This window comes from Olea europaea, chromosome 3 (assembly GCF_002742605.1).
Source record: "Olea europaea var. sylvestris chromosome 3, O_europaea_v1, whole genome shotgun sequence".
Lineage (NCBI taxonomy): Eukaryota > Viridiplantae > Streptophyta > Magnoliopsida > Lamiales > Oleaceae > Olea > Olea europaea.
This window is the reverse complement of record NC_036239.1, coordinates 8,878,533-8,892,872: the sequence shown is the minus strand read 5'-3', so window position 1 is coordinate 8,892,872 and position 14,340 is coordinate 8,878,533. Positions and strand designations below refer to the sequence as shown.

Here is a 14,340-nt window from a genome sequence, read left to right as displayed (position 1 = left end):
CGCGATATACTCAGTCACTAATTGATTTCCTTGTTTAAGGGCATTCCATTGAGTAAGAATTTCAAAATTATCTCGTTTTCGCTTCACGAATTTGATCCCTATTCCTATCCCTGTCCTTACGATCGGGTCGAAAGTATTTTTGATTACCTTGTCGATAATGTTGTCTATTATGGGACACCTTAGAATTATCGACATCAATCGAATGAGGGATGTGTTTAAAATTTTTCAAACTAGCAGATAGGACTTTACTCTCTTCAAGAGTAGCGGTCATTTGAGTTTGAATAGCCGCTATTTGTCGGGTGAGTGCATCGAATTGTGAGGGGTTCATGTTTAAGGTACTAGAGTTAGAAGTGACAAGATGACCAATATGTAACTACATGCACTGTAATAGCAACTTAATGACATGCAATAGAGAGGTCAATGAACAAAAAGTGCAAGTAATGGAAAATGAAAATTTGAGCTAATTTTTTTTTTTAAATTTAAATTTTGGGACTAAAATTATATCATGCACTGTAATAGCAACTTAATGACATGCAATAGAGAGATCAATGAACAAAAAGTGCAAGTAATGGAAAATGAAAATTTGAGCTAATTTTTTTTTTTTAAATTTAAATTTTGGGACTAAAATTATATACAACAAACTAGTACTGCTGATATATGTAAAATAATAAAGCAATGGTCAAATACTAGTCAAAACCTAATCATGTAAAATAAGCAGGTTAAAGTGAGATTTAACGAGGTCAATGGATCCAATTACGTGAGTTTAGATAAAAATAGATCAGTAGCAGCACAAAAATTTAATTGATGCAATTTCAAAATGAAACAGTAATATAAACCAACAATAAATAAAAGCAAGAACTTCCCTTTCGTTCGTCGAAGTAGTCAAGTCAGATCAACCAGAATAAAAGATGTACATGTAAATAATAGAAAAGACGTTTCTTCTCTTTTTTTTTTCTTTTTTTTTTTCACTTTTTTTTCACTTTTTTTTTCTTTTTTTTTCACTTGTTTTTTTCCTTTTTCTTTTTTTTCTTTTTTTTTCAATTTTTTTTTTTGGAAACTGTAGAAAACGATAAACAAAAAATAAAAAATAAAAAAAATTCGGGTGTGAACAGTACCCGTGAACAGTACGATTTTTTTTTTATTTTTTTTTTGTGAAACTGCTGAAATATCTAAAAAAAAAAACTGAAATTCCGGGTGTGAACAGTACCCGTGAACAGTGATTTTTTTTTTTTTTCAACTAAGACTGAAAATTGAAGAAGAAGAAAAAAACTACTGTCTGTACCAAATATTCTTTTAATTCGTGCTATTCTAACAGATTTTGGGAAGGAAATATGAATAAATTTTAGATTAAAGAAAAGAAATTACCCATGGTTCGGCTCTGATACCAAATTTGATGTAGGACGAATTAAAAAATAGAAAGAAGAAGCAAGAAAGAGGGGAGAACTGGAGAGAATGGGGGGAGAAACCGGAGAAGAAGTAGAAATTCATGGGGGAGGGGGGAAGGGAGAGGAAGGAGAAGTCATAGGCAACAAGCGATCAAAATAATTATTCATTCATCATCAACTTTCTCAAATGAGAAACAAAACAGAAATAAATAGTAGAACACAAACCCTAAAGAGAAGGGTTTGGGCCAAACCCACTAAACAAACCCAATAACAGAAATATAAATAATAATCCAACTAGAATATAACTAATAGTCCAAAAAGAAAATAAATAGTAAATGGATGTCCGCATCACTTTCACATGGTTAATATTGTTGGAATTATTTGTCTCTATGAGAAATCATTTTCCTAACGGTATGAATTTGTATTTTGGTTTCAAGGTTTTATCTTTTAACTTTTAAATCCCAGAATATCGATGTTGAAATTGAATAGGTGAGGTGTCAGGAACAAAATGTTTCAGTTATTAAATTTGGTCATTTCATTGGGACTACTCCATTTTCTTATGACGTTCTACAGTTAATTATCCTTTTCCTTGTTGCTTCTCTTTTATTTCATGTGTGATTTATCTTCTACAAAACTTTTACTTTTTGGTTTTCCATTTTATTAACGTTATATTTGAAGATGTCAAAACTCCTTGGCTTATACAGATTATTACAGTGCACTTTGCCTTTTAGTGTATTTTTAAATGATTTAAACCCTATGAAGCACTGACAAGTACATGTTGGACACACTAACACTCGATTTTTTTAAAAATTACTAACAAGACACGTCATCAATACATTGATTAAATTCTTTAAATTCTTCATGTAATATAAATTTAGTTTTATACTTTTTATTAATTTTTCTTGTCAAAATTCTTTTAAATATGAGTATTTATTTATTATTTAATAATAATTTTGGGTTAAAATATATAATATTTCTGTTAAAAAAATGAACATGTCATAGTGTCATAGGAGTGTCGGTATTGTGTCGGATACACTCTTACTCTTTCTTCTTAATTGTTCCATCACGTTGGTTACCTCGTACATATCAGTTAACATGTGTGCCTACAAACATTTGGCAAAAAGAAAGGGCTATCCATTCTGAATTCGCTTGTCGCCTTTTCCTTTAGAAGATGGCTGGAAAAGACTAATAGCGCTCTCCCTACCCTATCTCTAATGAACATTGAAATGAAATCAACTTATCAATTTTATATCTTCTTTCCAACTTACTTTTCCATTGATTGATTCCCATAAGGAGTTCTAGTTTTGATGTACTTGGATGGTCATTCATAATTTGTACTCTGTGGTGTTGTTGGCACAATACTGAAACATCTAATCTGCAAAAGTAGTAACATGCAAGCTAATCATGTTCAGCAGCAAAAGACCCATGATGAGACCTACAATGTGTAATATATAAATATATATATATATATATATATTACAAAGCATGCCTTTAAACTTAGCCCCCGTTTGGCCACCATTCTTTCCAAATTTTAATGGTTGGAATAGTATTTTTTTTTTAAATGTGTAATTGAAAAGGAATGAAAAGTTTTTGATTTGCGTGTAATATTATTTTATGGAAGATTGTATGTAATAATTTTTTGAAAGTACTTTATTGGTTTGGTTGAGGCTCGTGTCTTGCCTCGTAAAGGTAAAATGTCTTGGTAAGCCTTTTTAGACTTCAGATGTCTATGAAGCTCAAATGATTCTCCTTGATATATAGATAGCAAGTGACCTCTACGATTTCATGATAATTTTTGCTCGATCTGTTAGTTCTTTGTACCCTCTCTTTCTTTTAAATTACTAAACTGAGTCGAACCTTCAGGATTCTTGTAACTGTGCCCACCTTTTTGTCTTTTTTCTGCTACTGGTGCACCTACAATATGACAAAAAGATTATCTGTCTGGTTTTCTTTATTCAGATTGTGTGAGAGCTGAGCCCGTCATATACAAGAAGTTAGAATCATCACCAGACGATGTGGCGCTGCTGAAGGCTTATGTAGGAGATAGACCTACATGGAGGAATCCCCAGCACCCGTGGAGAATTGACTCGATATTTAAGCTCAAAGGAGTACCAACATTAGTCCGCTGGGAAAATGGTGCAATAAAGGGTCGTCTGGAAGATCACGAAGCACATCTTGAGCACAAAATTGATGCCCTTCTATCTGGGAAGTAAATCTTGTGTTTCAAATCAGGTGGCAAGACTAATGTGTTTTCAGAAATAATCTTTTCTGGAAGACGATTCCCAGAAAATAATCTTATGTGGACTATTTGTTTTCAGGTTGCATGTATAAAACAGTGAATTTAAAATTTCACTGCATCGAGAGAATTTTTTATTATTCTTTTCTTATATAATTTTGGTTTAAGGATGATTTTGCCTTTTCACGTGAACTTGGGGGGTAAGTTTGTTAGTTACATCATATATTAATTGAAATCAGTATCCTTAATTTCTGCTCGTTTTTGCTCTTATATCCTCAAATGTCAAATTCTTATATCAAATCTCGTGATGGTTTCCATCTAAAAAAATTGCTAAGAGGATGTAAAAAATTTATTTGTTTTTCGTATTTTGATAAAATCAAAATATATAAAAATAATATAGAAGATCGACAAAAAATGTGTTATTTCAATGCATGCTAATGGAATATTGCAAAAATGGTCGTAATAGACAAGGTGTTAGTTAAGCCCCTGTTTGATACTCGTTAAATTAAATTACATTACATTTCATTTTTCTCTCTCTTATTTTCAACCACACAATCTTGCATAAAATAATATTACACGTAAATCGAAAACTTTTACTTCTTTTTCAACCACTCATTTTTCTAAAAAAATATTATTCCCCCCATTTTTATTTTTAGGTAATGGGCATCAAGCAGGGGCTAAATAAAGGTTAAGGATAAAAATTCAATGATAAAAATTACGATGTAAATATAAGTATTCGTGAACTGTCATTAAAATGTCGGAGATAGAAGTGCAAATGAGGTATAAGTTGGTGACGCTACTGCAATTTATCCTATTTCCACAAATATATGATTAACTTGTAATTATTTTAAAATGTCTTACCAAGTACATGTGAAATGATATGTACACACTCAGAGAGAAATCATCATTCTTGTGATAAACGATGAACAATTTAAAACATATTGTTTGAAAACGTTGATATAATTCTCTAACGATCAATTTTGTAGCTGTGATTAAGTTCTTTAGTCGGGTTAATGAATTGACCAAATCTAATAGTTATGATTATTGATTGGTGCATTCAATCAATAACTACGCATATAACGCATTGATATAGTAATTAGCATATATGTAACAGATTATTTCAATTTTAAGGTAAATTAATGCAAATCAAATCAGTGATTTTCTTCATTTTTTTTTTTTTTTCAACTTCTTTTTCCTTTTTCGTACCCGCCCACGCCAATCTCAGAAAATGTGAATAGTGTCTGCATGTACTCACAGGCAGTCAGGCACTACCTGCGCGAGCTGCTAAGTCCCACTAACTGCAGTGTTCTGTAAGTACGCAGAATGCATATACAAGCTTATATATGTATTCATTTTAGTGTTTTGAGTTCTTATCTAATACTATTTTCTTTGCCCATTTTGTGTTTAATCATTAAAAAATCAAGAAGCGGTTACACAAGTATAGGGCGTTCCCTCTTCATCGAGTGTTTACTTGTTTTTTTCCAAATGTGGTTTTCTCCGAAAAATCAATGCAGAGCCGTTAATCCGCTGGCATTATGTTCCCGTTACCAAAATTTTAGGAAATATTCAAACCCATGTCTATTTACATTCTCTTGATTCTGTAACGGCTCTGTTTTCAAGTCTTTATATCAGTTCCCATTTTTTAGGCGCTCTTGAATTTTTTTCGATTTGATTTTGATTGATTTTATTTGATTTTGAAAATCAAACACATATCAAGAGTTTTCTTGATCGTTGAACACTTCAATTTTTTCTACACACGATATTGCAGGTTTTGGCAAAATGGCAAACCAGAACAGTAATCAGAATCAAAACAGGAGCCAAAATCAGAACCCGAATGCTAACCGAAATCCAAACCCTGAAGAAGATTTCAACTTGAGGGAGACCTCGCCGGCCCTCGGCGGTGGAAGGGTCTCCGGCAATGACCGTGCCGGGACGGCCTTCGACCTGGTGGAGGAAATGCACTATCTGTATGTGAGAGTGGTGAAGGCCAAGGAGGTGCCTGCAAAGGATGGGAATGGCGGCCCGAGCCCTTTTGTCGAAGTAAAACTTGGAGGGTTTAAATCTGTTACTAAGCATTTTACTAATGTGTCTAATCCAGAGTGGAATCAAGTTTTTTCGATCTTGACAGGTCGCATTCAGGTTCCTCTTATTGAGATATTGGTGAAGGATAAAGATAGAAGTGGTGATGATTTGGTTGGAATGCTTGTAGTTGATATCACTGATGTTCCGAAAAGGGTTCCACCCGATAGTCCTTTGGCCCCACAATGGTATAGGCTGGAGAATGCAAAACGTGAAAGGGTAACTGGAGAATTGATGCTAGCTGTTTGGTTGGGGACACAAGCGGATGAGGCATTCCCAGAGGCGTGGCAATTGGATGCATCGGCCATTAGCGGTGATGGTGTCACGAGTATCAAGTCCAAGGTGTATTTGTCACCTAGACTATGGTATCTTAGAGTTAATGTGATCGAAGCTCAAGAATTGCAACTTTGTGACAAGAATAAGCAGCAGCCAGAGATTTTTGTGAAGGCATGTATTGGGAATATGATGTTGAGGACTAAAATTTCTCAAAGCCGGAATGTTTGTCCATTATGGAATGAGGATTTAATGTTTGCCGTTGCAGAGCCATTCGAGGAACAGTTGGTGGTGAGTGTGGAGGCTAAAATTGATCCTAATAAGGATGAATCTTTAGGCAAGTGCATGATTCCTTTACAAGGTGTAGAGAAGAGGTTGAATTTCAGGCCTCCTCTTGGTAGGTGGTATAATCTAGACAAGCATACAGTTTCTGGGGATGGGAAGAGTAATGTGACCAAGTTAAATAGCAGGATTCACTTGAGAATCACTTTGGATGGCGGATACCACGTTCTTGACGAGTTAACACACTACATTAGTGATCTTAGGCCAACAGCTAAGCAACTATGGAAGCCTCCCATTGGGGTGCTCGAATTGGGAATTTTAAATGCCAAAAATCTGTCGTCCATGAAGACTAAGGATGGCCAAGGAATGACAGATGCTTATTGTGTGGCTAAGTATGGCCCAAAATGGATTAGGACAAGGACAATTCTCAATAGTTTTAATCCAATGTGGAATGAGCAGTACACGTGGGAGGTTTTTGATCCATGTACTGTTATTACAATTGGTGTGTTTGACAATTGTCATTTACAAGGACAAAATGGAGGAGTAAATGATTCAAGAATTGGAAAGGTAAGGATTCGGCTCTCTACACTCGAGACTGATCGCGTTTACACTCACTTGTACCCTCTTATAGTGTTGTCGCCTTGTGGCATGAAAAAGATGGGTGAAATTCAATTGGCTGTGAGGTTTTCTTGTTGTTCGTTGTTCGACTTGCTACAAATGTACTCGCGGCCAATGTTGCCAAACCTTCATTACCTTCACCCTCTCACTTGTCACCAGATTGATAGTTTGAGGTATCAGGCCACTCAAATTGTCTCCATGAGGCTAAGCCGTGCAGAGCCGCCATTGAGGAAAGAGGCAGTGGAGTATATGCTTGATGTGGGCTCGAACATGTGGAGCATAAGAAGAAGCAAAGCCAATCATTATAGAATTTCTGGGATCCTATCTGGCTTCATAGCATTTTGCAAATGGTTTGATCAGGTTTGCACTTGGAAGAACCCGTTCATTACAATCCTTGTTCACATCTTCTTCCTGACATTGGTTTGTTTTCCATGGATGATTTTAAGCACTATATTTATATACATTTTCTTGATTGGAACATGGAATTACCGAGGGAGGCCTAGACATCCTCCTCACATGGACATTAGGTTATCTCAAGCCGATACAGCACACAACGATGAACTAGATGAAGAGTTCGATACTTTCCCAACATCTCAAAAGAACAACGAAGTTGTAAAAATGAGATACGACAGGCTAAGAGTTGTTGCCTCAAGGGTTCAAACTGTTGCTGGGGACTTGGCTACTCAGGGAGAGAGGTTTTATAATCTACTAAGCTGGAGAGATCCAAGAGCAACGGCTCTGTTTCTTATCTTCTGTTTGATTGCTTCTATCGTACTGTATGTGACACCTCCCAAAGCTGTGGTTATCATCATCGGGTTTTACGCAATGAGGCATCCTAGGTTTCGCGACCGGCTTCCCTGCTATCCTATAAGTTTCTTGAGGAGATTGCCTGCAAGAACTGATAGCCTGCTGTGAAAAACTCATTCTTTGTGGTCAGGCAGACATAAAATCAGTTGTTTTTTTCCCCTTTTTTTGAGTTTTGAAGATAGTTTTCTGCAATATGTGCAAGACTTTTGGAATTGTTTTGTTCATTTCTTGCTGTTAACACATTTGCACTATGTTTTAGATTGAGTTCGACGTCTTCTTGAGCCTCTATTCGCAAAATGGTTATGTTGAAAAATACTGGCGATTCTTACTGAAATTATTTTTGGGACCAACTTTGGAAGGCCAATTATTGAAAGGATTTGAATTGAAGGAGACGGCCCTGATTCTTATTCCGGCTATAGTATAGTTTTAGACTGCTATATATCCAGATTCTTGCTGAGGCATCTCTGTTGCCATCTACAAGTACAAACGAACCATTTCTTGAGCTATTCTTGTGAAATCAATATCTCGCATTTACTGATAACTGGTTGTTTTTAACCAAACAACATATGACAGATAGGGTCCCATTCTTTGTGTGGCTACAAATTAAATCCTTCATTGCCACATTCTGCTTGAAATTTTGAAGTAAATATGCTAGAGATTGTGACTTCGTCTACATTGTCGAAATCAATCCCAATCAGATCAAAGATGCACTTAGAATACACGTAGAGGTGAATGTGAAAAGATAACACGAAGTAAAGTTTCTTGTTCTGATAATCTAAATATGTCCTTAATTTCAAGAGTATAATAGACTCGAATATAAGGATTAATTCCTTTTGAGATATCAAGAAAATTTTAATCTTGCTCAAGTTGAACACAAGATGAGAGAAGACTCAAAACAGCCTTTGGAGGTTTTCTTAGAATTGAACTTTAATCTCCAAAATTCTGAAATTGTTTCTCGATAGATCATATTGTCAACAATAAGACAATAAATAAGAACTGATTTTTTTTTTTTCGTCAAAATTAAAAATAATGAGAAGGCCCTCTATACCCCATTTTGTTCTTTGTTCTTAAACTTTTCTCTCTTTCTTTCCCTATGAAATATGTTAGTCGTGTGGGTAATATAAGTCAAACTATCATGCATTACTGATGTTTGTAGAACATGTGATTTCATAACATATTTCACCCATGCCACGTCTAATTTCAAAGTTAGTTGCTTTGATATGTTGATTGTGTCAAAATTGTCCGTAAAGGTCTGATGAAATGCTCATGTTTTGCCTAATCGAAGATCACTGTTTTCAGATGAAATTCGGGTTTGAATTATAAGCACTTTTCATGTCCAAAATCTGCAAGAATTTTGAAAATTTCATGAATTTTTTGGCAATCTGTGTCTTGGCATATTGCCATCAATGTAATTGCAAGAATTGGGGTTTAATTCTTTATGTTGTCAGATAGAGTTTGCGTAATCACCATAAACATTGCAGAGAGCACTTACCTGAGCTCACATGGATGAACGATTGTTTCTGCTGAACCACATAAAATTCTTGAAGGTTCTTTCTTGTCCTTTAATGTCTGGTAAATGTGGTTGCTCGATTAGTTTGCTAGTACAGGAGTTAGAATCTGTGTTGGCATCATCCAGTTGGCTATTTCATATTCTAAATTCTCACTTTGAAGTTGGACTAGACAGTCCAAGAAAAATTAGCTCGTTATATTCTCAAAGCTTCGTCTTTTACTTGGGCTGATATATTCCCATTGTACTTGCTGATTACTCTGATTGAGAGTCATTCATTGATGTCTTATGAACTGCTGTAAGCATGTCCTTTGCAATTTATTTAGCATTTTTATTCTTATTTTTCACATATCCTAGTTTTCACCTTCTGTTTCTTTGTTTAAATTTATATCTTTGTTTCTTTGAAAGTCAAAATGTTCTCTGTTTTTCATGAAGTGTTGTTCAATATTATATACCCCAAAGTTGCAGAGTAGAGTAAATACAATGACAGACCTTAAACTAGAAACCAAGAAAATACATGATTTCATTTATTGGAACAAACTTTTACTTGTACATGTATATATGCTTAATATGGGAAATAGCTCATAAACCGAAAAGGTAAGACATTATCAAACTAGCTTTTGATAAGTTTTATCAGATCATACTATCTGTTCGAGCTGGCAATCTCTTGAAGAAATTGCTGGGAACAGATGGTAACTTGCTTCTAAACCTGGGATGCCGCAGCATATACAATCCGGAAGCTAAAGCCACGACTCGAAATGGAGCTGCATAAAGAACCACCGATGCACAAAGACAGAATAGAATGAATAGGCTCGTTGCTCTAGGGTCTCTCCAGCTAAGCAGACATTGAAATCTCTCCCCCTGTGTGGCTATGTCTCCCACTACTGTCTGTATCCTTCCTGCTACACTTCTTAGCCTATCATACCTCATTCGAACAGCATCATGTGGCCTAGAGGTGGGAAATGTGTCAAATTCTTCATCAACCTCATCAGGGTGCATTGCTTCTGCCCAGGAAAGCTTTGTGTCCATATGAGATGGGTGCCTCGGTCGATACCTATAGTTCCATAGTCCTATGAGGAACATGTAGAGACAAACCGTTGGGAGTATCAACTCGGGGTACCAGATCAGTATCAGAAATAGAATATGGACTAAAACTGACGTGATCGGGTTCTTCCAGTGACAGACATCGGTAAACCATCGATTCAAAGATATCATGCCAGAGAGAAGTGACATGATTCGGAAGAAGTTAGCCTTGCTTCTTCTCATACTCCACATATGGGAATCAACATCCAACATGTACTCCACCACCTCTTTTCTCAATGGAGGTTCTGCTCGACCAAGCCTCACAGCAACAATATTCATAGCCTGATATCTCAAGTTATCTACTTGATTGACTGTGAAAGGATGTAAATAATGCATCTTGGGCAATAAGGGGTGCCCATAAACATATATCAGGTTAGCCAGGGACAAGCTAGTAAATCTAATTGCAAGTTGGAGCGCACCCATTTTCTTAACCCCTGATGGGTGCAATACAAGAAGAGGATAAGAATGTGTATAGATGTGATGAGCTTCCAGGGTCGATAGTCTTATGCGTACCTTCCCAATCCGTGAATCTCGTGATCCACCAGCTCCAGGCTTGTCACTTCCCAAGTGGCAATTGTCAAAGACCCCCAATGTTATGACTGTACATGGATCATAGACTTCCCAAGTGTACTGTTCATTCCATTTGGGACTAAAATTGTCGAGAATAGTTCGTGTTCTAACCCATTTCTGGCCATATTTGGCCACACAGTAAGCATCTGTAGTTCCTCTACCATCTTTCATCTTCATAGGGAGAAGTCCTTGTGCACCTAATATTCCAACTTCTAGTATTCCCACTGGTGGCTTCCAAAGCTGCTTTGCTGTTGGGCGTTGATCGCTTATGTACATTGTTGATTCATCCAGTACATGATATCCACCTTCAAGACAAACCCTCAAGTGTATTCTGCTTGAAAATTTGAGCTCGTGCCTCCTATCAGCTTCCAGGACACCGAACCCGTACTTTTCTAGGTTGAACCAGCGAGAATGCACAGGCCGGTGGTCTAATCGCTTTTCAAAAGTGAAAAGAGGTAGAGCTATTGTTCCCAGTACCTCATCTTTTGAAGTGTGAACCTGATCCTCTATGGTTAGGACTAGCTGCTCCTCAAATGGCTCAGCAGCTACAAAAACTAAATCTTCATTCCACATGGGGTTTGCAGTTCGAGTTGGGCATATACCAGTTCTGAGCACTTGATTTCCCACCTGGGCTTTCACAAATACTTCTGGGAGACGGCTTCTGTCGTTAGGAATTACGTCCTGAGCTTCAATCACATTTACTCTTAGATACCAAAGTTTTGGTGAGACATAAACCTTGGACCTGATGTTGAAAACTCCCTCTCCATGGACAGAAGCAGCATCAGCATGCCAAGAATCTGTAAATGCTTCATCAGCTTGAGTTCCTATCCAAACTGCAAGCATGATTTCTCCCCTCACCTTACGTTCCCCACGTCGTTCCTCCAGTCTGTACCATTGAGGAGCCAAGGGGCTATCAGGTGGAACCCTCGTTGGCACCTCGTTCAAGTCGAAAACCACCCTCCCGAAGTAATCATCTCTTCCCACCATCTCTTTGTCCTTCACGAAAACTTCTAAAACCGATGATTGGATACGCTCCTTAGAAAATGCGTACACTTGGTTCCATTCAGGATTCGTCTTCCTTTCTAAATGTTTTGTTCTTCCTTTATAGTTACCAAGTTTCACTTCAACGTAAGGATCACAGCTGCCAGTGACAGTGCTAGGTGGAAGATCTTTGGCCTTAACTACTCGAACATAAAGATAAAACATTTGCTCAACAAGGTCGTATGTGCTTGTCGTTCTTTCACCACTTATCAAGCCTCTTCCACCATAAGCCCCACCATTCGTCCATTGCTCACCTAGCTGGGGACTTGCATCTTTCACCTCATAGTCTTCTTGAGGACTTGGATAAGGTTGTGGATTAACTGGACGCTGCATTGTTGATTGTGTACCTTCTGGTCTCCTCCTCAGTGAGATACGAGGTTGCTGCATAACTTGATGTTTTTGAACGTGATGAATAGTTTCTGCTCTAATTTCGTCAAGGTCTTCAATGACAACCTTGGGCTTTTGAACCTGAGAATCGTTACCTGGTTCAGTTTTAGTTTTCTCACTTTGAGATTCAGCTGAGGAAACTGCACAATTATCCTTTACTTGTTTAGCTTTGACGGTTTTCACAATAGATGCTTGAGTAGGAGAAAGAGCAAGAGGTGTATCAGTGTGGTTTGTATTTTCAGAAATGGCAACTTTAGGTGGACTATTACGTGCCGGTGATGACTGTAGAATAGGTGGCACAGATTTTGGCTTGGATTCTGGTGAGATATAGATTTTAAGGCCAATTTCACCTTTGATGAAAGAAAAGAAGGATTTGTTTTGTAGCTGGAAACTTTGATAAACTTCCTCTCCTTTCCTAACAATATTTGAGCAAGGAATTCTGACCCTTCCAAGAAAGTTTCTGCCTGGAATCGGTCTCCTCTCGTTGTATACAGAGACCTCAATAAAATGGTGGCGGTAGTTTCTGGTTTTGTCGAAATTGAAGTCAAGTTTCTGGTTCCAAATGGGGTTGAGATTCTTTGGGATAGTTTCGGTTCTGCTAATCTGGTTTAAGAAATCAACTTCTACAAATGGACTAGCTGATCCTTCACCATCTTTGGGAATAAGATCATGAGCATCTATTACTTCTACTACTAGCTTCATGCTCCTTTTCTGCTCGTCTTGCTCCTTTAGGTAGTGGCTCCTTTCAAGAAATCTTTTAACTCTTCCCGAAGCAAAGCAGTGGCAAAGGCAATAAGCTCAAGAAAGGAATAATGATCTCTCTCTATCTGAAGAATTTGGTATCAGCTTGACGGCAAAAGAAAAGAATGGTTTGCTGAAGAAGCTCTATATGAATGCTGCTGGAGAAATTATGGATACACAATTGGAAGGAAGGTATAAAATTTGCAGTAAAGTGGTAAAAGAGAGTCATCAATCCATGTGACAGGTGAAAAGCAGAATCATGGCTTTGTGCTTTGGGCAGAACAATACAACAGAAAAAGAAACCATAAGAAAAAAAATTCCAAATGCTTACAGCTTCTCTTTTACCTTCTTCCTTTCGCAAGCAAGCATCAAAAAGGATAAACCAGATAGATAGGCATAAATATGCTATAAAATGTACGTCGTGACATTGTAAGGTTTTCGTCTCTTTCATTATCTATGCATTCAGCATTTAGAACCAGCTTATTTGTTGCCTTCTACTCATATATATTGTTTAGTCCTATCCAATTCTGAGTACCAAATGTGCCTCGGAAAAGTTTCGTGGGCTTATAGTATATTCTGACTGGAATTTTAAACAGATGGTGGGAGAATTTGTTTGCTGAATCTGAGGAACTGCTGTGTATAAACATGTTTTGCTTTAATAAGGACATTCTATTCTTCCTAGTGGAGCAATGTCAATGTGAAAAAGCACAAGAAAATGGAGAGAATTAATTAGTAGTCAAGCATGGTACTGAAACAAAAGCAAAAGTGTTTTTGAACTTTTAGGAAGCTTGTAATACTCTAAAGATGCCTTTCTTTAGAGATTATTCTGTTCTTAATCTTCCGTTTATCGATAAATTCTTTGTCTATGGACTATATTATTATGATTATCAGATTATGTAAATTTTAAGTTTCTATTTTTTGGACAAGTTCTTGGTGACTATACAAATGGGTCCATGGTTCATCATAGCATACTGCAGTAGCAAGAGAATATGATTCTGCTTTTCATTTCCATTTTCCTGTTGTTTGGAAAAATTTCACCATTGGCCCTCAATCTATGTCTAAGTAGAAATTTGTTCACCAACCTTTAAAACAATGTATATTCATCATCTACCTTTTATTATAGTTTCATGATTAGTCTCAACTAGGGGTGTCAAAAAGGCTCGGTGGCTCGACTCGGGAAAAGCCCGAGCTCGCCCGGCTCGTGGCTCGTAGTGATCGAGCCCGAGCAAGCCCGTGTGGCTCGGCGAGCCACACGGGCTGGCTCGTGTCACGGGCCAAAAATGGCCCGTGACAATAATGCTCAGCCCGAGCAAATTAAAGGACAAAAAAAA

At 37.1% G+C, this 14,340-nt stretch overlaps 3 protein-coding genes across 3 annotated transcripts in view; 2 read left to right on the top strand and 1 right to left on the bottom strand.

Annotated features, from left to right (window-relative positions):
• The window catches only part of LOC111385267 (thioredoxin-like protein Clot), a 7,816-nt gene extending 3,943 nt beyond the window's left edge, over positions 1–3,873 (top strand). The window contains exon 2 of the mRNA XM_023009648.1: positions 3,345–3,873. Coding sequence (XP_022865416.1) covers positions 3,345–3,598 — 254 coding nt within the window. The 3' untranslated portion in view covers positions 3,599–3,873. The remainder of the gene's footprint in view (positions 1–3,344) is intronic.
• Positions 3,874–5,391: 1,518 nt separating this feature from the next.
• Positions 5,392–7,935, top strand: LOC111385256 (FT-interacting protein 1-like). Its single transcript, XM_023009636.1, has one exon. The coding sequence runs from the start codon at positions 5,401–5,403 to the stop codon at positions 7,786–7,788; it is 2,388 nt and encodes a 795-aa protein (XP_022865404.1). The 5' UTR covers positions 5,392–5,400; the 3' UTR covers positions 7,789–7,935.
• A 1,729-nt stretch (positions 7,936–9,664) lies between these two features.
• Positions 9,665–13,421, bottom strand: LOC111385245 (FT-interacting protein 1-like). Its single transcript, XM_023009626.1, has one exon. The coding sequence runs from the start codon at positions 12,968–12,970 to the stop codon at positions 9,821–9,823; it is 3,150 nt and encodes a 1,049-aa protein (XP_022865394.1). The 5' UTR covers positions 12,971–13,421; the 3' UTR covers positions 9,665–9,820.
• Between the last annotated feature and the right edge of the window lie 919 nt (positions 13,422–14,340).